Below are 27909 nucleotides of genomic sequence, written 5' to 3'. Positions count from 1 at the left end.
TATTTTTTAAACTTTAGTATCAAGTCATGTCTTACTCTTGTCATCACTGGTTTTATTAACTTCAAGTCCGTAAAGAACTGCAAGAACAATGGTTGCAACTGTCATGCTAAATGCGACAAATCCAATTATTTTTGCCGTGAGCCCGCAGGACTTCTTTGATTTCTTCGGCTCCATCATTAAAACGTCGGTACTCTGACTTGCCATCTTGTTGACTAAATGCTGCGCTTAAAGATGCTCCCGAGCTGACAGTCGCCGCCGAATACAGGTTCCTTTGCTCTGCCGAGCGCATTTATTGAAAGTCGACGCTGTCACACACATCGTGCCATATATCTCGCAACAGAAGTAAATCATTAAATTAAGAGAGAGATTGAACGAGATATCATAAATTTCTACGCAGCATGGCGGCATGATACGGGCAACATGCTGGATGCGACTGAAAGTTTGGCCATTTGAAATTGATGACAATTTGCGTCAGATTTGCTTCAAACTTAGCACAAAGGCCGCTGAATTTGACAGAAACATCATATAGGTTATACGTCTATGCACTAAGTTGTAGACGTCACACAAGATCACCTTGCGTAATATTTGTTATAAAAGATGTACGGTTTTATGGCCGTTGAAAAACCTCTGCGATAAAACCAGTTGCATTTTATGGGATATGTCACACAGGCACTTTGTATGTCCACAGGTTTTCTTGATTTACCGAGCTAAAACTTTTTAACGTTCCCAGAGCGTGGACTTGATTATTTTTAAAGTATTCACACCGATGCAATATCAATAATTTTGCGCAACAGTTGTACATTTTGCATCGAAATTTTGAGAACAAGCATTTCACAAATGCTAACGAAATTCTAGTTTTCTCGTGTTGTTTTTTCGTTGCGCTTGATTCATCTAAAAATTATTAAACATAACTTCTGCAAAGATCAAAAATATGGACGTAATAAGTACAACAAAGTAAAGCGTGCAACTGAATACAGTTATTTAGTGTCAATGACGTATGGGTTTAGGGACGACGTGAATGCCAAAAAAATTGAGGTGCTATTGTTCAACTTGTTGTTGGCATCAACTTTAATGGATATAAAACTTATCATTATCATATCTATACATACACTATGTATAGACTTACATGTTTTTTCTGGTGTTTGACAAAGACTATACCGATATTGATGTTGTTTGACTATACTATATAGACTTACTGATCTTTATTTGATATTCTGTCGGCCTACTGCACCACCGTACATGCTATTAAACTTTTGTTGGTCACATTTTATTACATCACTTTGCGACCTTTGCTGCCACAACTGAAGATATAAACAACCCTTATATGAAGTTGCCATTTTTAGAAAAACAATTGAATAAGCATTTTAACACACGTGACAATCAACAAATATCAGATTATTGCAAATTTACAATGCAAAAAATCACATTTGAAAGGAACTTTTAAAACAGGTTCAAGCGTTTCAGATGATAACCTAACATTTGAGCAAAGAAAATAAATCTCCTTAAATGTTAAAAACTGAAACAGTGCTTGTTATCGGATACATTGTATTTACAGGGCGCGCCTTCTATCTATTTTCACATAATCCACCACCAGTTTTCATCAACTTCAGATCACCAAACTCGGCACGTGTCTTTTGGGTTCGGATACATTCCATCTTTGCCCTGCTGGCAACTGTAAGCCTCACCGAACTCAGGGAAATTCATGCTCGGTACGTTAACTCTGATAAATTGAAAGCTTGCTGTAAAGTTATACATTAGTCTCTGTACATTTCATGCTTAAATGCGTCAAATGAATATAGTAGATTACAACGATTTAAGTGTTGAGACTTTACGAACCTGAACTCTCCAGGACTATGAGGGTCAGTTGTGAGCAATCTAATGGCATATGCTTCTTTGTATGTGCCGCACCATACCTGCATTTTTGAACGGAGACAACTGACTTACTTTTGCAAAAGGTAACAATTCGTTTGATCAAAGCAAAGCTTTACCTGACCGTATCCGAGGAAGAATAATTGATCTTGTGTGAAGTTTCCTAATCCAGGTAACCTAAGGTCACCTTGAGGATTTTGGGATTGCCATGTTTTATAAGCCTGTGTGGTAAATAAAGTAGAAATAGGTAAAAATTAACTATAAATAAAGCATATTCTTAATTGACACAAATATTTGCAATAGTTTGAACACAGTTCGGAAAATTGGCTTACAGTATATGCTTCTCTAATGCCACCGTTGTCGGCAATGTTTTCTCCAAGAGTCAGTTCACCATTCAGCTACAAGTATAAAGTCGATATTTAACATCGGTAATATGTCTTTCAATCACAATTGTGCTCCACATACATTTCGATTATCCGCCACTGCCCAAGTCATAGACGAGTACTGGTCAATCATGCACTGAGTCTTGTTGTTGAAATTCTCCTTTGATGAATCGGTCCACCAGTTATTCAGGTTGCCATACCCATCATATTGCGAGCCGCTATCGTCAAATCCGTGAGTGATCTTGGGAAAACCAAATGTTGTTGTAACGTTTACTTTATTCAGCTAGGTAACTGGTTTATCTAATGGGTTTCCTTACTTTAAAGTTTCATGCATTGAAAGACATAGTATAACGTGTCAGTGGATTGCTCACTTTTAGTTGGTTGCTATGTGGTTTTCTTTTCATTTTTAATTATAGTATTACTTAGACTGACTGACTGTATGAATGAACGATGATGACAAATATACAATGTTGGCACCTCGTGGCCGATGACCATTCCAATTCCACCATAATTCATAGAATTAGGTTGCCCAGCATCGTAGAAGGGTGGTTGCAAAATACCGGCCGGAAAAACGATTTGATTTCTTGACGGCGAATAGAAAGCATTTACAATGGCTGGTCCGGTTATCCATCTAAACACGTACGAGCGTAAAGGAGACATTATTAACCACGACAGGATATTCAAATAGAGCTGTAACTCATCGTAGTAATTAATGGCTTAGATGCAGCCTAATCATATACATGCATCATGTGCATCTAAAATTATACTGGTAATAATTGTCACTTATCGAAATAACTACTCTAATGGCTTAAGCCACAACATAACGAATTTGCCATGCAATATACTCACTCGGTGAAATCAATGGGTTCTCGGAGTTTGCCAAATGAATTTTTATTTCCCCAAACAACCAACTCTTGGATGCTTTTGAAGTATTCGTTCGGTGTGATTATCATGTCATAATCGTTGTCCATCTTCGGATCTGACGCGTCCACGATATAATCAGGATAAGCGATGATCGGTGTTACTTGATCAGCTTTGACTTCAGCAGCTGACTTTGTCTGGTCATCCATCCAGTCGTTTGCGGGCAGGAACCCTTTGAAAGCGACTCTTATATTCTCTACCAGTTGCTCAGTCTAATGGACACAAAAAATTCAGTTTGAATTTCTAATAAACACAAAAGACAATATGTAAGTTTAGCACACAAATAAGATAGCAATCAATATCTTGACACAAATTTGTGGCAATTCCACCTTTTTGACTAATTTAATTCCGTTCAAACTTGTTTGTTATATCTCAAAAACTTCTTAGATTGAAGTTAGAAATTTACTTTACATTTTTCGTACCACTGCCTTGTTCTTTTCCGGGAAAGCTTCCTCCACAAAAAGCGACCCAACCGGCATCTCAAAGTATCCCTCGGCGGTGTCGCTGCATGTCAGCCATCTCGCCTCCTCCGAAGTTGTTCCTGATACAGCTTCAGTGTATGGCGCTCTTGTTTCTCTCAGATCCGCACTCATGTAGCTAACTCTATCTTTCAGAACTCGCCATACCAGATAGTTTTGAACAAGCCTAAGTGATAAAGTTGTTTACTTGAAATGTTTTGTGATCGAATATAAATGGTTTAAGGATTGTTGTGAAACGTATTGCAATTTATCTAAAATCTACTTTCTTTTCTATGATTGAACTACTATTTAATAATAATAATTTATTTAATTTGTTAGCTTACTCCCAATCCATGTTGATAATGGAAGACACGTTGCTCAGATACTCGGGATCGTAGACAACAACTTCTTCATCAGCAGTAGCAGTGAGGGGACCTTCAGTTACCTCAAGCACTTTATTCATGTATTGAACCCAATCAATATCGCCTGAAACATTAGTGCTCAGCTCCGTTAGCGTCAGTCTGTTGTAGATTGCAAAGGTGTCTCGTCGCTCGCTATCTGGCGCCATCGCCTTAGCTAGCTCGGTTTCAAAATCGATGATCTGAAATGTACGAAGTCAAGAATAAACCTGTTCTGTGGTTTAGAGAAGCGCTAATTTTTACGTAATCACATTTCATAAGCAGTAGCATTATGTTTAGATCTGTACACTGAAACAAGAAGCTTATATACCTTTGTAGTAACATTCTCAATTTTCGTAGCGTCGGCCGAAGAACCTGCGATCATTGTCATGAAGTTAATCATAAATTGTCTATAACCAGGCTCAGTTTTGTCACGGGTGTCTTCGTTGAGGTAGTAATCACGATCCGGCATGCCAAGGCTAGGTTGGTCCATCTAAAAATTTGAGGAAAATTAGACCTGCTGATTATGTTAGCTGCTTGTTTCACTACGGTCTGGTATTGTTTTCTGTAAGTAAATGAGTAATATATTTCATACAATTGATAAGCTGATTGAACAATAAATGTCCAATAAATAGACTGTAAGTGGAAAAATGTAAGTCTTTACGCAAAACATCATTATAACATTTGCTTTGGTATTAATACGAATTATTGGAGAATAGGAAAAGCCGCCTGTTAAGTCATTTATATTAGTAGAAAGTATCACCTATGCATTCATCCAAATTGTTTAACCATGATAAACTAATCTCGATATACACCAGTTAAAAAAGAGAGCGACCAATATATGCAAACACTCAAAGTTGGAATTTCAAGTGTTAATGAATTCCATGCTGGCAGAAAGGTATCGAGTTCTGTCATGCTATACAAAAATCATTTAACATAAAAGTTTTCGATTCCCAGTCACTGCGAAAATATTTTGTAGTCGTTTACGTCAACCAACATTTTAATAACAATTATCAATTTACTGTACCCGACATCAGCAACCACCAGCGCAATAAATTAATTATTAAATCAACTTCTTATTGTTTGCAATGAGCGACAGTCAGCGACAGCGATAAGAAAACGTTTGCGAATATTACCTTAAAATTTCTGCATTGTTGCAACTGGAAAAGCTTTATTATGTTTTCTTTATTGTATTTGAATTTGTGTGCTTAATTATAATAATCAGTAAATGGTGACGTTGAAAAGGAATTGAGTTTTTCTAAATTTATATCCGTAACACACGGATTTTTAACCTGTTTAAAATTTATATTAGGGCTGATATACGTTATTTTTTTCATCAAGTTTGTTTTCGTGCTTGATTTTTTTATATTAATTAATTGTTATTAATGTACAGCCTCCAACGTCGTCAACCACCAGCGCAATAAATTAATCATTAAATTAACTTCTTATTGTTTGCAATGAGTGAGCTGCTATAGTCAACGTTCAATAAAGGAATTGTTTCGACAAAATTCACGATTCTTCCTCATAAAGTCAACTAAATTCACCTGAAATATGTTGACCGATGAATCTTTGTCGTCAGCGCTAACCCAACTGGACATGATACCGTAGGTGCCATAGACAGACCTAAATTTACCGAGCGTGTCTTCAAAATCGAAAGAAGAGCTATCAAATGCGTCACCAATAACCGGCCAACCGCCCATTTCAGTGATCAATGCCTTTACTGGATCAACACCGAGCGTGTCAATAACACCTAAAAATCACAAGAGATATGTCTTTTTATCCTATGCTTTGAAACTCTGCTTAAAAAATGATCACCACAATTGCATGAAACACTCAACAGCATGCTGCAAGAGTTATACACATTTTCAAAATGAGAAGTGGCAAATTGTGACCTGCACAAGATGAAACGATAGAGCACTGCAGGTGACGATAGGTATAGATATTGATAATAAAACCTGATTTACGTACTCGTATTCATGCAGGAGGCGTAAAACTCTTTAGCTTTTTTAATTGAATCCCGGTCGTCATCAGAAGGTTTTTCCAAAACAGCTTGAAATGAGAAATATTGGATATAAATTTACAACGTGAATGTTGAGAAACATTTTATCTGATTAAAAATTTATTTTACTTGAGGTACTTTTTAAACATAAACTCCTAGTTTTCAAAAACGTTATTTTATAAATACAGTATGTTATACAAATTACTTTATGTAGAACAGAACACATCAAAGGTTATAGTTGATATATATGAAATGCTAACTTTTAAGAACTTTAGACACGTCATCACGGAGCGTATTGAAGGTGGATATGGATGACTGATCATCGGGAATGATGTGATCCATGTTCCAGGTGCCGCATGCAAACTCATAGAAATCGTCACACGGATCCACGTCTCGATTCATTGCGTTCAATATCCGTGATGCTTGAAATTGTGTCAAAACAAAATGCTGATGATAGCTTTGTTCATAATTGACAGAAGTTGTAATTATGTTACATGTTATTTATAGTTTTTTCATCGTCTTTGAATACCATTTCATATATGGATGAGTCGTCGTCGATCGATATTAATAAATTCAGAAGTAAAACCGATATTGCGAACCGTCGTCTCAAAACAACAAATATTTGGCCAATTTTGTGCTGCCGCATTTACTTAAAACTTTTAAGTAGAAAATTATATGATTGTCTATGTTTACTCTATAATATTTACCTGCTGTTACACAAGCTTGAGACTCGCAGATTTCAGCCTGGGTGTCTGCGACAGTAGTTTCTTTGGCGACAGTTGTAGTGGTGACACCTTTGGTCGTTGTTTTTGTAGGTGCTTCTGTGGTTACTACAGTACCTGAAACCCATTGTAAATAAAATAGTTTACTTCATCACCAAGTACGGTATAAAATACCGCTTTCATACATAATCTTTTAAATATAATATATGGTAGAATGATAATTTTGAAACACATTATATCTATATCTCGAGATAAAGTTGTTATGGTTTTAACAATTTTTCATTTGTTTAGAAACCGTTTTTTGCTTTTACCATTAAGTTAGTTAAAATTAAAAAGTGACTTTTCAAAGTTTAACATATGCTTCACAATAAAAAAATCAATGTTGGTTAACTTTTGAAAGTCTATGAGTCTGGAGCGAGTATTTTTGTCTGTGAATTGGAACCGTCAATGAACAGACGTTAATTAGGAAGATTATTTAAAAATTAAATTTTGTGGTTTTCCATAAAACAACTCTGTTGTTTGTCTTACCCTTATCGTCACAGGTTTTAGTTTTATTGACTTCAAGACCGTAAACAACAGCGAGAGTAATGGTTGCAATTGTCATGGCGCCGGCCACAAATCCAAGAACTAATGTCACGCGGCAGGACTTCTTCGATTTTCTCGTGTCCATCATTAAGACGTCGGTACTCTGACTTGTCATTTTGCTTAACTCTATCTACGAGCTGACTGCTGCTGTCGAATAAAAGCTGTCCGTGGATCATTCCCTATTTATTGCAAACTTACCATGATTGACCTTTGGCTTGCAGCTTGTGACGTACGCAAATACGAAGCAAAAGTTAATCAACAGCTTAAGAGATAAAATTCGTTCGAGCGTTGACACGAGTTTCAGTGGCCATATCAACAGTCTATTTTTATACCAGTGTCACGAAACATTCTCGATATTCTTAATTTTCGACACCGCATTGATGGCATGGCCGGCGCCATTGGCCACTTTTTGCGCACATTGGCGCATTTGACGTTGTTCTGTAACCTTTAAATTGAAATTTCGGACGCGTAGATACTTCTTTGCTCTAAACCTCTGTACCTTATGTAAGTATTTTGGAGGGCAGTAAGCTATTTGTTAAACATACTTCCGAACGCCATTATTTGCTGTGTAAGCAAAATTTTTTTGTTACTGAGTAATAGCTCTTATGCGATTGGATAATTAATTATATCCGTCAATGTAAACACTTACTCATATCATATCTCATGTGATTAGCACGCAAGCATAGTACACTCAAGTCTAATCTTTTCGCCTTTGGAATAATTGGACGGGATGACGGCCTCGATTGCCATATAGTTTCTTTTGAACCGCACTTTTAGGAACATGAGAGAAAGAAAAACGGGGATGCACATGTTATTCTCGCAAGGTTTATTGGCTTTAAATAATCAGTATTGCAAAAATAATTTTATTCTCCAGCACTTCACAATAAATAATGACAACTTTAAAACTTTTCTGGCAAACGTGGGAGAAAACTTCCTGTTTAATTTCGATCGCAAATCGATTGTTTACTCACATGGATCTAGTTTATTACAATCTGATCTATAGTTGTAGCTTTAAATCCTGTTGTTTAGTTTCTATTAAATAGCCGTCTGGTTTGGTTATTTTACCTTTGATTTGTAGAAACGATGCATTTAAGAAAATCACTTGCATTATACTTCACCTGAGAGGCTATAAAATTCTAGCATATTAAAAAACAATCGTACCAACTAATTAAAAAAATTGTATGCACTGGATTACGTTTTCATCTTCTTGGTTTATCGCGTTTCCTTGATTGTGGCCCCCACTTATCAGCTATAACCTAATGAAAAACATAGTCTGTAATAGGAGAGTATATGACGTTTCAAAATCGTTATAAACAGTACAGTTTTACAAAATCGTTGTACACGGCTTGTCAAAAGTGTTCACTATAAATTGGCAATTATTGTACGTGTAAGAAAGCATAAAACCAAACATTTTTGGCAAGGTGGGGCCGGCTTTGAATGGTAATATGTTCACGGAAAACGTTTTAACGTCAAGCTGTATTGTTTTGAAATGGCCTACTTTAAATTTTACATACCGTGTTTTTTGAACCCGTATAATTACTAGCGCATTGACCGTTGTTGCAAATATTACATGAGCCCTTATAAGTTGTAGCGATGGCTTTTAGCAACGTGTTGAACTAGCGAAGAATTATAATGGGATAAAGAATCATACAAAGCTAAGTAGATAGCGACCAAACTGTTCTGAAGGAGCCGCGAGCAAATATTTTGCCAAGACCTATTGTGAGTCAGACCTAGGTAAAGTTCAATCGATCCATATTTTCTGATAAATGTTGGTCGATCTGATCACAGCATTTGTAAGCGATTTGTGTTGACAAAAGTTTATGGGTGATTCGTTTATGTTTTGATTAACCATGTACCAACGCTTTACAAAGTTAGCAGTTTTTTTACCAGTTCCTTTTTTTTGCAAAAACATTGTAAAAACATCTGATGAATCAGACAAAAACAAGCTACTGTCTACTCAAAAGAATAGACACATATACACTGCTGTTCAAAACTTAAAATCTATTTCTTCTAAGTGTGCCGTAAACAGTGTCCCCATCAGCAGGAAAATGCATCTTTAGGCCTATAGTTTTAAGCAATGCTTACAATTACATATGACGTTATTAGAACTTGCTGAATAACTTGAAAGATGTTGATATATCAAGTTTTGTCATAAGCGCTTTATCCCAATCAGAAATGGCACCATACTGTAGAGTGTAGATATTATGCACGTACGTGTTACATTTTTAGATTCTGATTAAACTATATTCACTCAAATAGAAGCCCCGGCTATTATTGGATTTGAAAGCATTTTGTGCGATTTCTAATTTAGGTTTTCTAATCGAAGCTTCTATTTTTTTCTTGCCTTAGTAAATTCATTTGACCAGAATTGCATAGCAATGAGGTCGGCATGTACTCATGTGCTCCTCTGCTAACCCTATTGATCAGTAATTAGGAGGCGCGGTGGTTACGCGTACTTCTTCGAGCTTCCTTTGCTGATAATATTGAGAGAACAAGATTTCCACATTTCCAAGACGTGCATTTAGCAAGATAATGATTTGCATAATTCGCCTTTAAATCAATCAAGTTAATATTGCGTATTGGGTATTGCTTTCTTACGTGAACCAATCGTAATTAATTCGGCATATTCATATCATATTGCCTTATCAAGTACCTATTTTCAAGCAAACAGATAGTGCTTTTTGCTCAATGTACTGTACAACTTCGCACGAGTAAATTTAAATAAAACGTCAATTTGTTTGACTCAGCAACGTTTACCGGCACTGATACGCAGCACAGATTTCAGCCAGAGGTTCGTTTACAGTTCTCTGCAGTTGCAGCTGTCACGTCTAAAAGCCATCACAGCTTCAAAGTCATTATGGTAAAATTTGTTATAGTTATTTTTATATTTGTAAAAGATTTACTTTACATAACAGTAATACTGCATATATATAGCCTATGTTTGACATATACTACAAATGGGAGCAGCTTTGTCAGGTGTAAGCTGGACCTCTTTATGTTTTACTTGGCTGTTCATCATGAAATTCTCGATGCACGGACTCGTCATGTATCTGTAACTAAATCTTTCAATTTATTTTATTTGAAAGGTGATCGAGGTTACCGAATAGAAACTACACTCCGGAAAGTCGGGCGTATTTATTGCAAACATACCATGATTGACCTTTGTTATATACACAATGCGTATATGGTTACGTAGTCAAAGTAAATCATTAAATTATGAGAGAAAATCTGCTCGGGCATCGGCACGAGATCCCGTCGTTACGTCAACGCAGTCTATTTTTATCTCAGTGTCACCAAACATCATCGAAATTCTTAATTCACGACGCCGCATTGGTGGCATGGCATGCGCCACTGGCAATTTGATGCGTAACGTAGCGCATTTGATGACGTCGTGTTCGTCGATGAATTGGATTTCAGGACGCGGGCAGCTGTAAAAGTTGATGACGATTTCGGTCTGATTCGGTCGAACAGGAGCGTAACTTCGTTGCACGACGTCACCGAGGGCAATTACGTCACCTGATTTGACGTAAGCATCAAATACGTCCTTGCACCAAACATCGGATCCCCTTGTGAGCATTTTCGAGGTCGGGTGTAGAGCAGTGACGTATCTGTTCAAGACCCCTGGTGATGTTTGTTTTATGAAGGTTAGTGTGTGATTGAATAATAGCTTCTGTATCAAGTATTGGTATTTTAAAGCAAACACTTACCGACGCCATATGTCATGTGACTGGTACGCATTCGCACTGCGGTCGGGTCCAATCCGAACAAAACGGCCCCTTTCAAAATAGTCAGGCTGGCATCAGGTGGGATTATGACCTTAACACGGTTCCCAACCGCGTTACGGACCGCTCTTTGAAGCATTGGGGAGTCCACAAAACCACCGACGAGGAAAATATGGGAGATAGTCTTATTTAAGTGGCTTGTAACATGGGTTGTGATGGCGTTCAAGGTGGGAGCGAACAAATCTTGCATGAGTGATGACGATATTCGCAGCATTCCCTGAAGTATAAGCGCATTTTCACAGGACAAATCAACACTTGTGAAAAAGAGACGTAAAAACTTTTACTTTGTCGGACATACCATTTGCAGTCATTTGGAGAAAATTGTTCTACTTTTAACTTTGTCGATATTTACTTACATCCTGTTTGTGTAAAAAGCTTTATATCCTACTGCTGCAAATACATGTAGTACCTGTGGAGACCATTTGATGTTGCTGTCAGACAGATTTCGAATCGCGGTCTCTACCGAAAAACCTCGAATTTTCCGATGTAAATCGATGAATGAAAACGGCAAAGCGACATTTAGCGGCGAAGTACGGTCGGGCGTGGTCGATCGCTTTCGAGACTCCCAGGCAATCATCATGTCCACCTAAGACAAGATTGAACAAAATCAACGAATCGGTTTCCCGGATATTCAACCCGTTCAACCTATACAGGCATTATAAAGAAGCCTATGAGTGTTGTGTGACCAGTAAAATCAGCCTGTACACCAAGAATCTGAGAACATTAATAAGAAGTATCCGCGGATAAAAAAAGAGCAGTGGGAATGTTTGAAATGTCTTAGGGTTGCTCTTTACTAAAACAATTTGCATGCATCAAAGTTCAAACTTTAGTTCGATTTTGGATATTCTTACCCATCCTATGGGTCGCTTTCTTTGAAAAGTGGAGATGAACTTCTCCCCGAATATCTTCTTCAAAAGATTTTCGAATTCCCTGTCTACAGACACGCTTCCCATTGCGTCTCCACTCGCCGCTTCTACCTCTTTTAACCCTGCCCCTCCGAGGACTTCATGAATTGTGACGTCAACGGTACCTCCCCCACAATCGACCACCATGTACTGACTTCCGATCGTCAAGGTGTCTTCTACTGTGACGTCATCATTCATAGGGTTCTGCAGCTGAGTGAAACGTGATTTGCGGCAGAATATCGACGCGGCTTCCGGTTCAAGAGCGATAACGAGTTGCTCCGGATAATGTTCAGTCGCTAATCCTGCCTGTAATTACAACCGGAAATGAGCTATAGACATCAGAAGATAAGATTACTACTGTTTAAAGCAATCGAAAAGTTCCTAATATATGCAAATAACTATGACAAGAGTTATACCTTGCCCAATGCTAGGACACTCGCTTTTGTTCAATAGTTTGAAATTTATATCCAATGTTCTATGTAACCCCTGTTCTGAATAAAAGTCAAATTCAATCTTATTATAATTACTTGGTATGCTGCTTGTCTCATAAATTGTTTCGCCTGAGGGCGCCAGATAGCAGGTACGGTGACTACCCAGCGCACGTCGTTACTGCGCATGCGTGTGCCAAGCTCATCTGATAATTCCTGACAAAAGAAATTGTTATCAGTTTTTGCAGAAGCACGAACAGGTTACTACTGGTGTCTACCTGAAGAGCGTGATGCCTGAAGAATCGTAATGCGTGTGCGAACACTTTTAGGGCAGGTACAAGTGTCCCGTTGGCAGCTTCGAGCTGGGTGGCCTTGCTCAAAGTCTATATGTGATAAAGGATGGAATGTAATTGTTCCATTTAAAGGACTTTTACTTTTTCGGTCAATTTTACTTGATCACAATGAAGTTTCATCTTGAATCGATCCAAGTAAATCCACTTCTTTGCTTCATTTGCGTCCAGATCATGATAAAAATCACGTGCTTCGAATCCAAAAGAATGAAATTCGCCCTGTGAGGTCACAAAGAATTAAATTTCACAACAATGATTTGTACGGTGGCGTCACAAAGGCTGCATACCGATGGACGGAGTAGTACAACTGTTGGCGTTTTTTGATTGGTTATTCCTGGGTCACCGCCCGACCATTTTCGCATCAAGTGGACAGACTCTGGTTGATGGACAAAACTAAACGCGTATCCACTACAAAATCACCAAAAATCAGGATTTTAACAACCAAGCTAAAGTTACATAAAAAGTTTTTTCATAAAAACTCGTTATTTCCTGTGTGATAAACGTCACCTGTAAGTCGTTCCAAAGTCTATCGCAACGACTACGAAGTGCGGAGGTCTAGGTGTCATGGATAAAAATCTGCAAAACATGCCCTCGTTTAACTGTCGGTATAACAACTGGCTACAGCTATATTTAGCACTAAAACGTTTACCAAACGTAGCCCTAGGCCACGTTTAACATGAAGATTTTGTAAGCGAGTTATACTTTTATAACTTAGCTTTTCATCCCATACCCTATTGCACTGGTATGACACATGACCGCATTTGCCACAGGCACCAAAGTCCTTTGCGCTAAAGGGTCAATTTTTTTTGGAATATTTATTGTTGCCTACAGTATAGGACTACTCGTTGCCCAAACAAATATCGTATTTTTTTCTGCTGCTCGTTCATACTAAAAGTTTTACTCTCTAGAGCGGGATGGGCAAACTTGTTCAATGAAAGAGAAATAGAACTTGCGGAGAACTACGAACACCAGCGAGCCACAAAATTAGTAGTGTAAATACAAATACGGTAAACAATGTATGGATAATGAACAATAGTAGATATTACTATTCAATTAAAAGAACCACTAAAAACATGTCGGCAAGTCACACTTTGCCCACCTATGCTCTAGAACATTACACAGTATATAGAAGTACCACAATCTATTTCACTCACCCGGACGATAATGAAGACCGTGACGTATTTAATGATGACGTTTCATCTTTTTGAGAACTGGTAAATTCTTCCTCTTTATACATCGCGTATTCCGCTTTTGCTGATGACGATCTACGCACTAGTGTAACATCCTCGCGTCCCGTAGCCAGTCGCTGACGTTTTGTTATCTCTGTGATTTACAAAACGAATCATTTGTGAGATGACGCAATATTGTTGGACGAACCCAAATAAATGTGTGTATGAAGCGTTATACATAGGGGTAGAGCTGTGACGTTTACAAGAGGCATGTCAGTGGAATTTTCGCCCGTTTGACATTATGCAGGAATCGCTGTATGTGCTCAGATAACAGCACCGTTCTTTGCATGTCCACCAAATGCGGCTGCGTTGGCATGTTATCGGCTATTCCCACATTATCAGAATCGGTACAAAAAAGGATTTATAGTTAAATAAAAAGTCCGTGATGTAGGGCATGTCCAGTGATATCTGCGTAGGTTGTTTTTGCAGAAAGGTCAACATTTTGGAGTGTTTTGCCACATTTTGCCATCGATTATGTGAACTCATCAGTATAAGAGCCGCGATCTATTTTCGGACGATTTACTTCTTAAAAATTCGATGCCATGTCGAGATGATGCGTACGTATAATGATAAAATGATTAGCTTAAGTGAGCCAAGGTATAAAAATATCCAAACCATATCACCTTAGGCAACCACAGACGTATGATTTAATAAAGGGAAATTCCTTAGCAAATTGCTGGTATGTAATAAGGCAATTTCTTTTTATATTTGTACCTAATACGTCGCAATTATCCCAACAATGCCATACAAACTCACCTTATTAAAAGATGTTTATAATGTCACAGAGGGCATTTAAACCGATATCTGACACCACGAAGCGTCGAGTTAACATTACAGCCCGTCCCTCGAATTGAGATATGTTGATTGCGCTTTACGGTAAACACACAATGTAACTTACGGGAGAGATTTCGTTCCATTGTAGACAACAATCGCTACAGTGCTGATATGAATCTCGCCAACGCCCATATTCAACGAATATGCTGCTCAATTCATAACAGCGCTTTATCCGCCAACAAAACCACAAATGACACCCGTGGAAAATCCCACAAGTATTAGCTTACACTTGCAAATTACATTAAATTCCTCGGTTTAACCATTGTTGCTTGTCTGGTGCGATTTGTGGTAAATCTAATATCGTTAAAAGTTTGCTCAGGGCGTGATGATATTGCTGAAAACGAAGTTATTATAATCTGCAAAATTGCTGAATTGGCTACACCGCTATTCCGTTTTTAATATAGTTCAAACTGATGCAACACTTAAAGTGGCCGCATATAGTGATCGTCATAAAATCGTCGTTTACAGCACAAGTCCGGAACCTTATAAATATAAAATATGTGTCGTGCGACTTATTTTATTTACAACGTACCAGGCTTGTGAATGGCTTTCAGCTTTCCTCTGATGAACGTTCCAATAAAACTGGATTCCTCGGGCAGTCTAATTAGATAAAAAACCATTTGGCTTTACAAAAACTAGTTGAAGACATTTGGTGTGGAAATCAAGCAATTGTTTACTATCGCAAAGTTAACGCATATAAAATAACACTATAAGACTATATTAATTTCTTCGGGTATTATATAAAAGGGAGTCAAAGTTATTAGACCGTCGCGTCACTCTTGTTCTTTCTTTTGAGCCAATCGTTGCCACGCTCGTCATCGAGACGTTTTTAGGGGTCTCTATGATGTCATCAATGTCATCCAGCGAGTCGTCTTTCCTGTGGATGACGGTCAAAGTTGACGATGACGTCGTACTGTCGATTATGATGTCATCATCATCAAGCTCTTCGTCGGGCTCTTTGATATCGAGAGGTTCCTCCTCCGCCTCGTACAAAGTCGAGAGACTTTCTATTGAAGCAAAATTAAATTTCTGTTAAAAAGACATAAAAGAGCAGACAACTTGGCCGCCGCGTAATAATCGTTAGATTTGAGTGGGGCGTAGAATGTGGTCATTAAGTGCAATGATCAAGTAATCTATAAACTATACGTGGCGGTATCGTGTTTCATACTCCCTGCAGTAGTCTTTTATTAAAAGTGAACGCTTCTTAATTTGCTTTGATGTTGGACGTTAAGCTTACGTGGGTTCGGGTTGATCGTATACGCTGTTAATTTATTATAATTATGACGTAAAACCACCTGTCAAGAATAAATGATTAAACAAATCAAACTCGTCAATAGTAAAGTAAAATGAAGCTTAAGAAATTTGACCTACCATCGTCATCACTGCTTACTGTATTGCTGTCGTCACTTGTTTCTACGGTAACCGGAACAACTCTGGTTCTCCCTTCGCAGCCAGGTGGCGCTGGTGCGTGAACTACCGAAAGCTTTTCCCGGCTGCAACAAAACGTTTAATTAAAGAGCTAAAGTGTTAATCCGGAACTATGTTTCGGCCTCTTGCTTCAAAACGTTAACGTTTTAAAAGTATTTTTCCGACCGTACCACATCGTTTACTCTAAATATAGAACGGCAGTTAATGCGTGGAACGTTTATTCTCAGTCCACACAACACGCAACATATAACTCTTGTCTGATTGCTTGTAGGATGTTTGACTTCAAAGCCTTTGCGCTTCAAGCAGATGTAGATATTTTCAAAGCTCGTATCTAAGAGTCGAGTCCGAATGGCTTTCATGAAGTTAATCAAAAACTCTACGAACTTCATTGCGGAAACGAGCTTCAAACACATCAATAACTGCCAATCAGCCTACGCTTTAAGTTTATTTTTTCACTTAGAATACTGCATAAAAACTACATAAAACTTACTACGATTCCTTGCCCCAATTGCGTATCATCTTCATGTCGCTTTTCGAGGACTGATGACCGTCCATGATTGTTGCGCGACGTATGACTTTTGTTATGTAACAATGGAGGGAATTGAAACAATGACATAAATCTGTTTGGAATGTGACCCGTATTGTTCAACGTAATAAAAGCAACATGGCAACGTAATAAAGAAACGGATTACAAAGAATATGTTACTGAATACTTGGTAGCCAAGATGTTATGGGAACATAATATTTCTTACTAAAATTTTTCCGATAAATTTTTCACGGAAATCGTGCGAAACGTGGCAGAAATTTAGCTCAAAATAAATTTTGGCCGGATCCATTTTTTACAAAAACAAATGCAGAACTTTTGCACGATGGAATTTTTTTTGCTCCTGGCTTGTTGATGAATGAATTAAATGGCACACTGGCAATAAGATAACGAATAACGATAAAGCAAGATTAGAATTTGAAATGTTTTATGACTAAGATGATTTTTTGGCCGAAACCATTTTTCTATCAAAAGATTTTCGGCCACAAGAATAAAAAGATTCATTCTTTTACGTTAAGGTCCGATTGGATTTTCTTTTGTGTTACAATAAATAAAAAGATTTACCAAATTTAATATTTGTTACTGGTTATGTAAGTATTCTAAAAATCAAAATCATTTGGCACAGTAATCGTCTAATGGACTTGTATAGACACAAAACATATATTTCCCGGAAAATATCTCTCATCCAAATATACAGTTAACCCTCACTCTCCAAGTTAAAAACTACAAAAAGCAAAATTAGAACGGCGAAAAGTTACTAACTTATTATGTCTTAAACTTTGCCGTTGTTTTTGTGCTTTTTGCAATTGAATTTTACTATTACAAGACTAATAACTTTATGTTTGCAAAAAAGTTAAAATCAATAACATTTTACGAAAGAGAGTGACTATTTTACCGTAAGTAACATAGCCTGTTGCTAAAGAAAGGCGGTTAAGTTAGGAGAGTGGATATGCAAAAAGTTGACCTTAGTTATTTAAGGTTTTATTGGAATTAACTTTAAATTAGAAGGTAGATTTAGGTTAAAACGTTATAACATTTAAATTAGGTTCACAAGAAACAGTAAAATAGCTTTGAACGCACGATTTTTTCCAGTAAAATAGCGGCAACTTTTATGAAAAACATCGTTTTATTTGTTTTTAGCCATACAATGCTGCAGGTTTTATGTATCGTTTACTGAAGTAAAGTTTATTTTTGCATAAAACGGCTCAAGTTCTGCTTTTGCTGTAATCTGTATCATCCAACTTTTTAATTAAAGGGTAAAGTTTGCACACGTGATTAGTTTTTATCAGACACTTAATACGTAAAACCTTTACCTATAAACTGTAGGAAGTTTAACCTATCACGTGTGATGTAGCATTTTGGTGGGACTTTGTTCTCAAAAAGATTCTGCAAAGCGAAAGGACAACGTGCATAGTATAGGATATCTTCTTCCTTAAGCGTGTGAAGGTTTGCCAATCGATCATTGTGACAACACAGGAGATATCTATTAAAACTTTATGACGTCAGGTAACGTGAGATGCCCACACTGCCCTAGCAAAGGTCGCCTGCAGCAGAATTGACGAGATAATTGGCTTGTCTGCGTCATGGCACTTTATCAAAATCGTAGTAAATAAAATAAAATACGAATAAAGCACAGGCCAGCTACAGTGACTTAGCCATTTCGATACGCCAAAAATTACAGGCCGTTCTTCTCGGCAAATATCCTGTGTCCTATCATGAAAAAAGCGCTAAGGTTTCCTTCTTTGAAGAAGAAAGCGTTACGTTTCCGATATATAACGATTGCGTGCAGACACATCGAACAGAGAAATGTCGAAGAGCTTACAACTGAGTCCTTGGTTCATATCAGTTGCGGTCAAGTAAACTTCAAGGAGCTTTTACAATTCCCTCAGCATAAACTGTTATGAAGGTTTTAGGATGTTTTTTATAATGTCTTTCTAAACTAGATAGATAAGTTGTCTATAATAGTTTACAGCTTATAGAACTTCTGTGATCGCAACTACTCTATGTTATTAAGCTTAATGATTGTTTCCGTAAGTGTTCCGAGCTAGCCGTTTTAATTATTAAAAATTAAGAATCAGGGAATTAATACGTGAATTTACCTAAAGGCACTTTACCGCCTTACGAGAAGTTGGTTACTGCGAAACCTACAGACTAGGTTAAACTTATTTCTTACTCTCTAGTATCTAAGTTGGTAGTGTTTGACAATAAGCAGTTTCATATACTCGTGATATACATGTTGTATATATACATGATCGTGATATACATGTTGTTTTTGACAGCATAAAAAAAACAATTTAAAGCCTAAATGATTTCTAACTTCGCAAGTTAAAATAAAAGTAATTCAGTCAGTATACTAAACGTTCATTACAGTATTTAGCATACACCGCATAAGAACAAAACTGCAAACACTTAAATTTGTAGGAAAACCGAGAGAGATTATCTCTAAGGTTTAACGCAACATGCTAACAAATAATTCTATCTAAAAAAATACAGCTTTATGGTTAATGTGATTAGTTCTGTGATAGAGCAGTGTTTACAGTTGTAATGACAACAACTATAAAAGTAAGTCTTTTTGTAACTTATTTGAATTAATATTTTCGCAGAGCCGTTCTACTTTTATTCAAATTTTCTAGTTTTAAACAAGTGAAATATGTCTCACACCTTCTTCAGGATATCAGCTGTGATTGTAATATTTGGATTATTCATTGAAGGTAAGCTTGCGCGACTTAATAGTTTTTCGTCTGTTTTCGTGAGAGACAAGTTTTATCACTGCTGCATCTTTCTTTTAATTTTTAGATGTTCGAAGTAAAAGTATTGATGTGTCTTTGACTGAATGCAGTTGCAGCCAGTGCGAAAACGACACGCGCAATGAATCTTGCAAAACCTATTGTAAAAAGAATTGTTGCGCTCGATCACTGGTAGGTAAATTGACTTTTTAGGAAGACTTATTACACCGAGAGGTATAAAATCTAATGATTATTGATAGTAACAAGAAGTCCCGTCGCTCAATATTAAGTTGAATATTATCTATAAAGATGATGTTCAACGGCAGTACAACAAATAGTTAATCTCTTATATTTGTAATTTACTTCAAGAGAATTAGCCTAACCCGAAACGCTTTTCTCTAACAGACATTCTGCATGCAATTTTACAAGAACTGGAGGTCCTTTTTCCGTTGCAGCAGAGATTATGACTATATCTGTGCTCTCGTAGACGGGAGACCGACACCTTTTCCTAACCAGTGTAAACTTTGTGAAGCAATGTACCGACAGAATAAAAAGAATGAGAAAGAAAATTTAAACACAAAGCTCCCTATCCAAATAAGCACAAACGAATGCACTTCACCAAAAGTTACATTTGAAAGAGATGTGACATGTGACTAATTAATTAATTATTTAATCTGTTGCTATAACTTCACAATGTTCAGTGTTTGATTTTATTTAATTATCACGTGTTTGCAGCCCTCTTTTCAAGGTGATGATCGTGATGTGATTTTTCTCACTTGGCTTTTAAATTGCTGCTGATTTAAATGAAGCCTGTACACGGTCTTTGGAAAAAATTAAAAAGACGCTTTTTTTGCATCAGTTATTACTTTTTTTAATTGCCAGGGAAAAAGTCCCGAAGTAACACGATTTCTCTGTAACGTCACACACTATACTGTATCTCGCTTAAGTCTGTTTTTCTACTTTCTTTCCGTTCGAAAGTGACATGTTTGCAATTGTTTCATTGTATTTTGCATCTTGATATTGTCTCGGAGACTTGTGTATTTTCAAAATACTGCAAATATAAGTTATTTTCTCGACCAGAAGAATAAATTTGACATTACAATTCAATTTGAAATTTTGATTAAACTCGAATGTCTCGTAACTGGTAACATTTTCTTAATAGCTTTGTCTCTAGTTTAAAAATCGATATTACTAATAATTTCGGGACACAGTAGACTACAGGATTTGTGCATGTCTAGGCATAGTTAGGTTTAGCCTACTTATAAACCAAACCTGACTAGACTAAAACCGGAATGCAGAAAAAAAATAATTTTGTTTTACCCGAATAAATTTGTGTACTTGTGGTCGAAAGCCATTTACAAAAATGCAGCATATATGTCTAACATAAGCCCTTTTATTGACCACTTCAACTTTTCTATTTTTCAGTGCTTGATTTTAATCAATTAAGTTATTATAATCAGTGACGTAGTGAGGATTGCGTTTAGGGGGAAGCTAAAAAATTTTAAAAGCTGGTTTTCAAATTCCCGTGCTTGTCTACTATAGTAGTTAGTATAGTAGTAGATATAGTATACGTTCAAAATGGGCGAAGCGCAACAATTTTATTGTTTTTACACCTAAGCTACCGCTTTGAAACGCCTTGAAGTAAAATATATTCTCACATTGGTACAAACAATAGCTGCCAAATTATAGTGCACACTTTTGAAACGTCGTCTATAACTTTAAGGCCGTATCCAACAATTTTGAAACGTCGTTTACCCGCCTAGTTATGTTTTCAAATGTAGGTTATACAGCTGCAGCTATAGGTAGTCGTAAACAAGGAAATGCAAAAAAGGAAAAAGACTGAAGCCGTAAAAAGGTTTATGGCCCATAAAAGTTGGGTTTGTGATGATATACGCGGATCGCTAGTGGTTATAGTCTCCCGTTAAAACTATTGCGCATGAGGTCCGATGGAAGGCCATCCCCAAACTTTGTCCGAAGTCACACTACTTTGAGTGAGTACTATTTACGACCTTACCTAATGTGTTACTCTGTAGATGTTTCTACTTTTGTTCCCCACAAGTTTTCACGAGAAAACATTTCCTAGATTTTGGCATTTTTTAATTTTATATAAGTTGGTATTCGAGTTATAATAAAAATTCAAAAGTGTTATCACGTTTCCTTGTATGTTGTTGTCGCTTGATGTTTTTCTTTCTTTGGTAGCTGTTCAAACTCCTAACCTTTATAACCTAGTAAAGAGTATTGGAAATGATGATTGGTTTGATAACGGGGCTTGCTTGATTGCTATCAAGGAGATAAAAACAACACAAGTAGATAGCCTAAAGGTATCTATATATAGCGGGTGTTATTGAAAACTTCAAGCAAAAAAGTATAATATCGGCTTATAAACTATTGATAAGCTTCAATTGATTTTGATAATTTTGGAAAGCCAAATCTAGGAAAGAACACACAGGATTTTTTCCAAAACGTTGCTTGCTAATAGGCCCAAACCAGGGATGTCCAACCTGCGGCCCGCGGGCCACAGTGCGGCCCACCTGAGATTTTTGTGCGGCCCGCTAGTCATTTTCACTCCAAAAGTATGTACTTCATGCACCCATTATTCTTGAAATTTAATAGGTTCTGCGGCCCGTAGAATTATTTCAAGTGACAATGCGGCCCACTATAATATAAGGTTGGACATCCCTGGCCTAAACCTTTTGCACACATTAGGCCTAAACGCTTGAATTAAGACGTCGGCCACGTGATTGTTTTTTATGAAAATCGGCTGTTTCGCTGATTTTTTTTAGGGTCTACAATGCAGACTTTTTTTGGTGGCTTTCACTATGTTAAAAAATAGTAAATTGTCGAAGTTTGTTTATGTTTTGAATAGATATCATAAAAATTATTTTTCCACAAAAATTCTAACTTAAAGGAAACTGCATGGTCTACTCTATAGCCTATCATTTTCTATTGATGGTTGTCCGGTATCTACGGTTAAACGGTTCCGTACCATTTCAAGCCTAAAATAGGCCAATTTGAATTATAGTTATACGCTATCCTCGTTCAGCAACTTTTAACGTTGCCACATAATATGACAAAATTATCACAGGGCTCATTGCCTTGCTGTTGTCTGAAGTCCTACTTTTCTAGTAGGATATGGCCTAATTTTTGAATGGTTTACCATTCGGGACTCGTCCGACGTTTGTTGGAATGCATATATGGGGATGATGGTGCGGTGTTGCTTTTAGTTGGCCTACAGCCAAGACTGTCAGTCTTACTGTTAGACTCCGAGATAATTGTCTTTGACTCCGTTGCGTTTACTGTCTCTATAATGTTTCTTCAAATCAACACCAGCTTCATAAAGTCTAATTGTTATATTGTCCGAATAGGTTGTATCGAATTAGAACATTTACACCATCTTTCCACATTTAAACATCGCTATAACTCCAATTCAGTAATGATTCAAATTCCGAATAATTCAGCAATCATTTCAATTCGGCAGAACAGAAGAAATAACTCAGAGAGAAGAGAGGGATTTAGACCAAACATTAGGTTTTATACTCCCATATTTTGACCAATGAGCGAATGCCAAATTAGCCATACAATGACACGTATCTACTTGTCTATGTTACATTCTAAGCTTTTATCACAAAGAATTAAAATCGATTTTGCACCGGGTACAGAAAACCACTTGACATACTTAACTACGTCACATGTCGATTTGTAACTAAGATTGAATAAGGATTAAACTAGGAACAATACATTTCAAATTTGTTTAGAATTTGACTGGGAACACAAAAATTGCTTAACAAATGCCAATTATAGAACTTGTTTAATTTGCTTATCACGATCGCCACACATACATGAGTCCGTAATCTATGATTTTTTGTTGAAAAATAGTGGTGCCGTTGAAAATAACAAAAATAGTGCCGGTAAAAAAATTCACATACATTTCCTATGACCTGAAGCTCATTTGTCATCAAATTTTCCGACAACGCATTTCTCGGGCATGGGCACAACGAATTGTGCAAAAGGTCTATTACAGGTTACAGCAGAGTAGTTAGATATCTTTATATGGAAGTATATAAAGACACTATTTACAGTATTTATGCATGACATTCATATGTAGCGATTGGACCCGCCTGCCATTTGATAATATCCAAAAATATGCAGCCGACTCACACCTTGGTAATTATTGCCAATGGTCGATTATAGACACTAGTAAGCTGTGTGGACTTTCCGTTTGTGGTTCTTAAAGTGGCAGACCAAGCGAGACACCCAGACTTCACACTTTCACGTTTACGATAAGTTTGTAACAAAGAAATTTATATCATTATCAAGGAAAACATTTTGCTAATAGACGTAATGAAAAAGGGCCACCCAATCACCAGCTGATGTACCCATAGCCTTTGTTATGAAAATTGTGATCATTTATGATGCATGACATAATGCTGATGCAATTAAAATTTGTTACGGTGTCATGATCCTCGGATTGAGAGAAATCTTTCACGTCATAAACTTGGTGATGATTTCTAATTGCTGGAGCCCCGGTTGATAATAAATAATCTTGTTCCAATTGTAACAATATTCCTTAGACGGAACTAATCTGGGCGCCCGTTCATCTGACGGGTGTTCACGCTTCAAACATAAGTTTCTTACAAAAATTCGGCATCAAATAGTTGAGATTTCTATGTGGTAGGAAATCATTACGCATGAATAAATTTACAACTGATTATGTTTTGTTGTTGTCACCAGTCAAACTGTATATCGATGACAAATGTGAATTTCCTGCGCTCCCATTGTGTGCTTAACGTTAGTGAGAAAAAAAATAGTTATGATTGCAAAGTTTTCCAAAGGTGCACTGAAGGTTGTTTTCGAAGAGCTACAGTGACACAATTTAGGTGCATAATTTTGCATCTATTGACTTGAACAGGACTTCTACGCACTCAATTTTCAATTCATTTAAAGATTGATTTAATATTTTAATCGAACCTTAGCCCGGAGCCAGTCTGGATTTTACAAGCTATGAGCTATTGCTTACTGGCTAGTGCAGTGGTTTTCAACCGGGTTTGGCTTTTTTTTGTTTGGCCGGGTTTGGTTTGGTTTTCAACCATTTGCGTTTGGCTGGGGTGCCGCAAGCTATTGCACATTATTCACTAGTCCAGGGAATACGGTAGCGTGCTGTGATGTAATTTTGAAGTCATAAATTTTTATTAGCCAATGCCATAATACCGGTGCTATGTTTGACGTCACAAATGTTATGCACCGGTTCTGTAGTTTTTCAAAACTGTTTTCAATGTAACATTTTGATTTCAAGCTCTAACCTACACATAAATATGATTTCATTCAATACGGAAGCTCTCAGGTTCGACTGTGGGTGCTGCAAAATATTTTTGTTGTTAGCAGGGTGCCGAAAGCCAAGAAAGTTTAAGAACCACTGGGCTAGTAGTTAGGGCCTTTTTGCCAAAGATCAGGACACACTAAAAGGCTGAAAGGGCTGAAATCGAATACATTGATTTCAAACGAGGCCTATTTTCTTCATTTCAGCCCTTTCAGGCTTCTTAAAGATTTAGTCCTATATCGCAATGTATAGAACGCAACTTTTACACCAGTGGATTTTGGCGGATGTAAATTTTGAATATACATAGGCAGACTAGGTCTGATGAACCTACATATATTTTAAGTCGGCAGATTTTTTAAATAAACTGGTTTGAAGTACTTCTATATAATTTATTGTTATTGCTGTATTGGCAGTATTGGTGTATTTCTGAAAGTTTTAGTGAGGCTAATTTACCATAGGCTATAGGCTTAGTGAAAAGTGGTACACTTGCACGCATGACATTTTGAGGTTTATCAATTTGCACACCGAATATTTTACTTACCACGTCGATTGATAATAAATAAAGAAAAACTGATTGTTTGAACGCCAATTGATAATAAGTAAACAAAGAATTGAGGCTTCGGTGTTTGTCATCATGCCAAAATTTGCATCTTTACACACACGATTTCTTGACAGAGACTGCCATATTTTCCAGTCAGGTCCGTGCGCAAAAGTTTCATCAACATGAATACAGAATGTTTTACTTATAACACCAATTTATAATAGACCTTTACCAAGTAACTGTCTGGGTGGCAAGATTTATTTCATCACCTATACATACCAAATAACAACGAAAGTTGTCCACCCACTTCGATCCTTTTTTTAAATTGCAAATGTTTCAGGCATCGGATTGTGGCGATTTTGTTGACACAAGTCGCATATGAATTTCTTTCCACAATAAAAAAAAACATGAAAAATATGTGTCCAAGTTTTTATTTTAGAGCGGTATTTGAATCCTGGGCCTGGGACTTGTTTGATATGACATCTGGATACGTGGTTAGTGAAGCATGCAGTGTGAAATGTGTAAGACTTCATGTGATTTCTGCGGCGCATGTGATAATAGTAATTCAGTTTCTATTTACTGCTGGTCAATTTTTTAAACTTCGCATGAAATTTTAGTCGAAATTACATGCGTGACATGGCGCAAACACCACACAAGCTGTAATGCATTTCACGTCACATGCTGCGCTGACCACAGAACGTGACTTCATGTTGAACAAAACCAATGCCTAGTATTCAAAGCGCTGTAAAATTAAAACTAGACAACCTTCATTCATTATTTTTCCTGTACTATGTAAAAATTTTCATACCTGCTACGCTGCCTACCTGAGCGAAACCTTTGCAAGCCGTTGCCCAGAATGTTTGCAATTTATAAAAGTGGGAATACCAATTTGCCCGAAGACCATAGTATAGCAAAATGATGAATAATGAAATATTCGTGTTTATGCGAAAAGGATAGTATGTGGCCCCTGGTTCGCGGATTGGTGGCTGGGGGCCTTTTTTCCAGGTTGTATTGATGCAAAATCTATAAAAATCCATAGACTAAACCGTAGCTGGAGTCTTTGTAAATATGTGAAAATGCTGATTTTAATTATTTCTCAGCCAAATTGACTGCCAAAAATATCAATATGAGGGAAATGCTCACATAATGTTTCACGTGGATTGCAAATTTGTGAGTCTCATATGCTCGTATGAGTTTGATTGATCTGAATAGTACTGGTCATTCAATCAGCTGGTAGCGGCAGACTAATTTCCTTGCAATTATGTAAAAATGCCTTAAAGGCATTTGCAGATTCTTCATGATAACATTACAATGGTAAAGTAATCACTACTAATGGAACTGGTTTAACCGGTCAAACTTGGTTTTACCCAAGATCCTTCTTGGCCAAAGCCATGTTGGCCTATGGCAATTGTTTTGTTTGTTCTTGTGTCAAATGCCACAAATCCAGTTAAACTTTTTTAGTAGAATGATGCTAGTGAAAGTAGGCTATTTAAATCAGTATAAAGTAGATTGCATAATGTTGCCTATGTGGACTTATAATTATCTGTGAAATTTTAATGAGCTTGAGGAGTTCAGAAATTGGGTGAAGCATAAATTTAAGTTAAAAATTTATTTATCAATGACATTGCACTCCAACAAAGCCTGTAGGTTCACTCAGATCTCAAACTTGGGTATGATTATCTGGGGCAGTAAACGTTTACTGAATGCTTTCAGTGCTTGCAAGTGAACATGTAACTTCTAGCTCGGTGTTTTTCCACTGCTTGTTCAGTCAAGAAATACTCTTGTAAATAAAATAACTTCTCAGGTACTCTCTAAGTAGTCATATATAAATATAGTATTGTTATAAGAATTTTTTTGGTTTATAATCTCATTTGATAGACAGTCTTTATTAATTTTTCAATTCTAAATTGGCTTGTTTTGTATAAAAAGTTTTTTTGTGCCAATAATTACATGACATTTTGACATAGTATATTTAAAACTTTCAAATATTGGCAGACATGTGAAATTTATGACAGTTGGTTACCCTAGCACAGGGTTCACAACCTTTGTGGCCTTGGATAATAACTTATGTGGTGTGCTCGTATACATATATATATATATATGTTAAAATGTAAGCTATTGTGGCCATGCATTGATAAAAACTCTTTGGCTACTTTATGGCATGTATGGGTGCATTTGAAGGACTAAACGCAGGGTTTCCATATTACAGGTTAAGCAGACTTGCCCCTCCAGCTGCTGCTTTTACACTAAACAACACAAAGCGTAACAATGTGGATTGTGACATCAAAGTATAATATAATGAACACAAGGCGAGCTGTAGACTGAATATATGGGCCACTAATGACTGAATATGACCACAGTAGTGATATCCGAAGAATCAAAAGCTGGTTTAGTGTAGTGTGCTAAAAATGATGAATCGTAATCATAAATTCCATTTCTTTAAAACATGCAATTGTTAAAAATTACCTTTGACTTACTGGCGGCTGTTAG

General features: G+C 36.9%; 4 protein-coding genes across 5 annotated transcripts in view; 1 reads left to right on the top strand and 3 right to left on the bottom strand.

Annotated features, from left to right (window-relative positions):
- Window positions 1-290, bottom strand: part of LOC143448332 (membrane metallo-endopeptidase-like 1) — a 32897-nt gene extending 32607 nt beyond the window's left edge. The window contains exon 1 of one of the 2 annotated variants that reach the window (XM_076948024.1): window positions 36-290. In XM_076948024.1, the coding sequence (XP_076804139.1) occupies window positions 36-204 (169 nt within the window). In that variant the 5' untranslated portion in view covers window positions 205-290. The remainder of the gene's footprint in view (window positions 1-35) is intronic. The other variant, XM_076948023.1, reaches the window with a different exon arrangement.
- Window positions 291-1245: 955 nt separating this feature from the next.
- Window positions 1246-7508, bottom strand: LOC143448334 (membrane metallo-endopeptidase-like 1). The gene is made up of 15 exons (XM_076948028.1): window positions 7279-7508; window positions 6736-6867; window positions 6289-6450; window positions 5998-6078; window positions 5574-5779; window positions 4361-4522; window positions 3976-4232; window positions 3596-3818; window positions 3102-3385; window positions 2730-2883; window positions 2335-2493; window positions 2202-2267; window positions 1989-2090; window positions 1837-1913; window positions 1246-1720 (listed from the first exon to the last, which is right to left on the bottom strand). Exons 1-15 carry the CDS (start codon window positions 7448-7450, stop codon window positions 1612-1614), a joined length of 2346 nt encoding a protein of 781 aa, XP_076804143.1. The 5' UTR covers window positions 7451-7508; the 3' UTR covers window positions 1246-1611.
- A 2947-nt stretch (window positions 7509-10455) lies between these two features.
- On the bottom strand, window positions 10456-16906 carry LOC143448331 (heat shock 70 kDa protein 12A-like). The gene is made up of 14 exons (XM_076948021.1): window positions 16782-16906; window positions 16235-16356; window positions 15630-15870; window positions 15396-15463; window positions 13955-14123; window positions 13308-13376; window positions 13088-13208; window positions 12903-13019; window positions 12729-12833; window positions 12550-12666; window positions 11969-12328; window positions 11527-11703; window positions 11043-11334; window positions 10456-10956 (listed from the first exon to the last, which is right to left on the bottom strand). The coding sequence occupies exons 1-14, from the start codon at window positions 16844-16846 to the stop codon at window positions 10550-10552; spliced, it is 2430 nt and encodes an 809-aa protein (XP_076804136.1). The 5' UTR covers window positions 16847-16906; the 3' UTR covers window positions 10456-10549.
- A 1741-nt stretch (window positions 16907-18647) lies between these two features.
- On the top strand, window positions 18648-20702 carry LOC143449169 (uncharacterized). Its single transcript, XM_076949264.1, has 3 exons — window positions 18648-19546; window positions 19632-19753; window positions 19967-20702. Exons 1-3 carry the CDS (start codon window positions 19486-19488, stop codon window positions 20216-20218), a joined length of 435 nt encoding a protein of 144 aa, XP_076805379.1. The 5' UTR covers window positions 18648-19485; the 3' UTR covers window positions 20219-20702.
- Window positions 20703-27909: the final 7207 nt, after the last annotated feature.

The sequence above is a fragment of the Clavelina lepadiformis genome, chromosome 3 (genome assembly GCF_947623445.1).
Source record: "Clavelina lepadiformis chromosome 3, kaClaLepa1.1, whole genome shotgun sequence".
NCBI classification, from domain to species: Eukaryota; Metazoa; Chordata; class Ascidiacea; order Aplousobranchia; family Clavelinidae; genus Clavelina; species Clavelina lepadiformis.
The sequence above is the reverse complement of the archived record's forward strand: the minus strand, read 5'-3'. Positions and strand labels throughout refer to the sequence as shown.

Excerpts from the sequence above, each read along its gene's own strand:
- LOC143448334 (XM_076948028.1), bottom strand. The coding sequence starts at position 7,450 with ATGACAAGTCAGAGTACCGACGTCTTAATGATGGACACGAGAAAATCG. Across the intron at positions 6,451-6,735 it reads TCAAGCTTGTGTAACAGCAG|CATCACGGATATTGAACGCA; the intron begins GTAAATATTATA and ends CACAATTTCAAG. Across the intron at positions 5,780-5,997 it reads CGCCTCCTGCATGAATACGA|GTGTTATTGACACGCTCGGT; the intron begins GTACGTAAATCA and ends TGTGATTTTTAG.
- LOC143448331 (XM_076948021.1), bottom strand. The coding sequence starts at position 16,846 with ATGGACGGTCATCAGTCCTCGAAAAGCGACATGAAGATGATACGCAAT. Across the intron at positions 12,834-12,902 it reads TGAAACTTCATTGTGATCAA|ACTTTGAGCAAGGCCACCCA; the intron begins GTAAAATTGACC and ends TATCACATATAG. Across the intron at positions 12,667-12,728 it reads TCAGGCATCACGCTCTTCAG|GAATTATCAGATGAGCTTGG; the intron begins GTAGACACCAGT and ends TTCTTTTGTCAG.
- LOC143449169 (XM_076949264.1), top strand. The coding sequence starts at position 19,486 with ATGTCTCACACCTTCTTCAGGATATCAGCTGTGATTGTAATATTTGGA. Across the intron at positions 19,547-19,631 it reads ATTTGGATTATTCATTGAAG|ATGTTCGAAGTAAAAGTATT; the intron begins GTAAGCTTGCGC and ends TTTAATTTTTAG. Across the intron at positions 19,754-19,966 it reads ATTGTTGCGCTCGATCACTG|ACATTCTGCATGCAATTTTA; the intron begins GTAGGTAAATTG and ends TTTCTCTAACAG.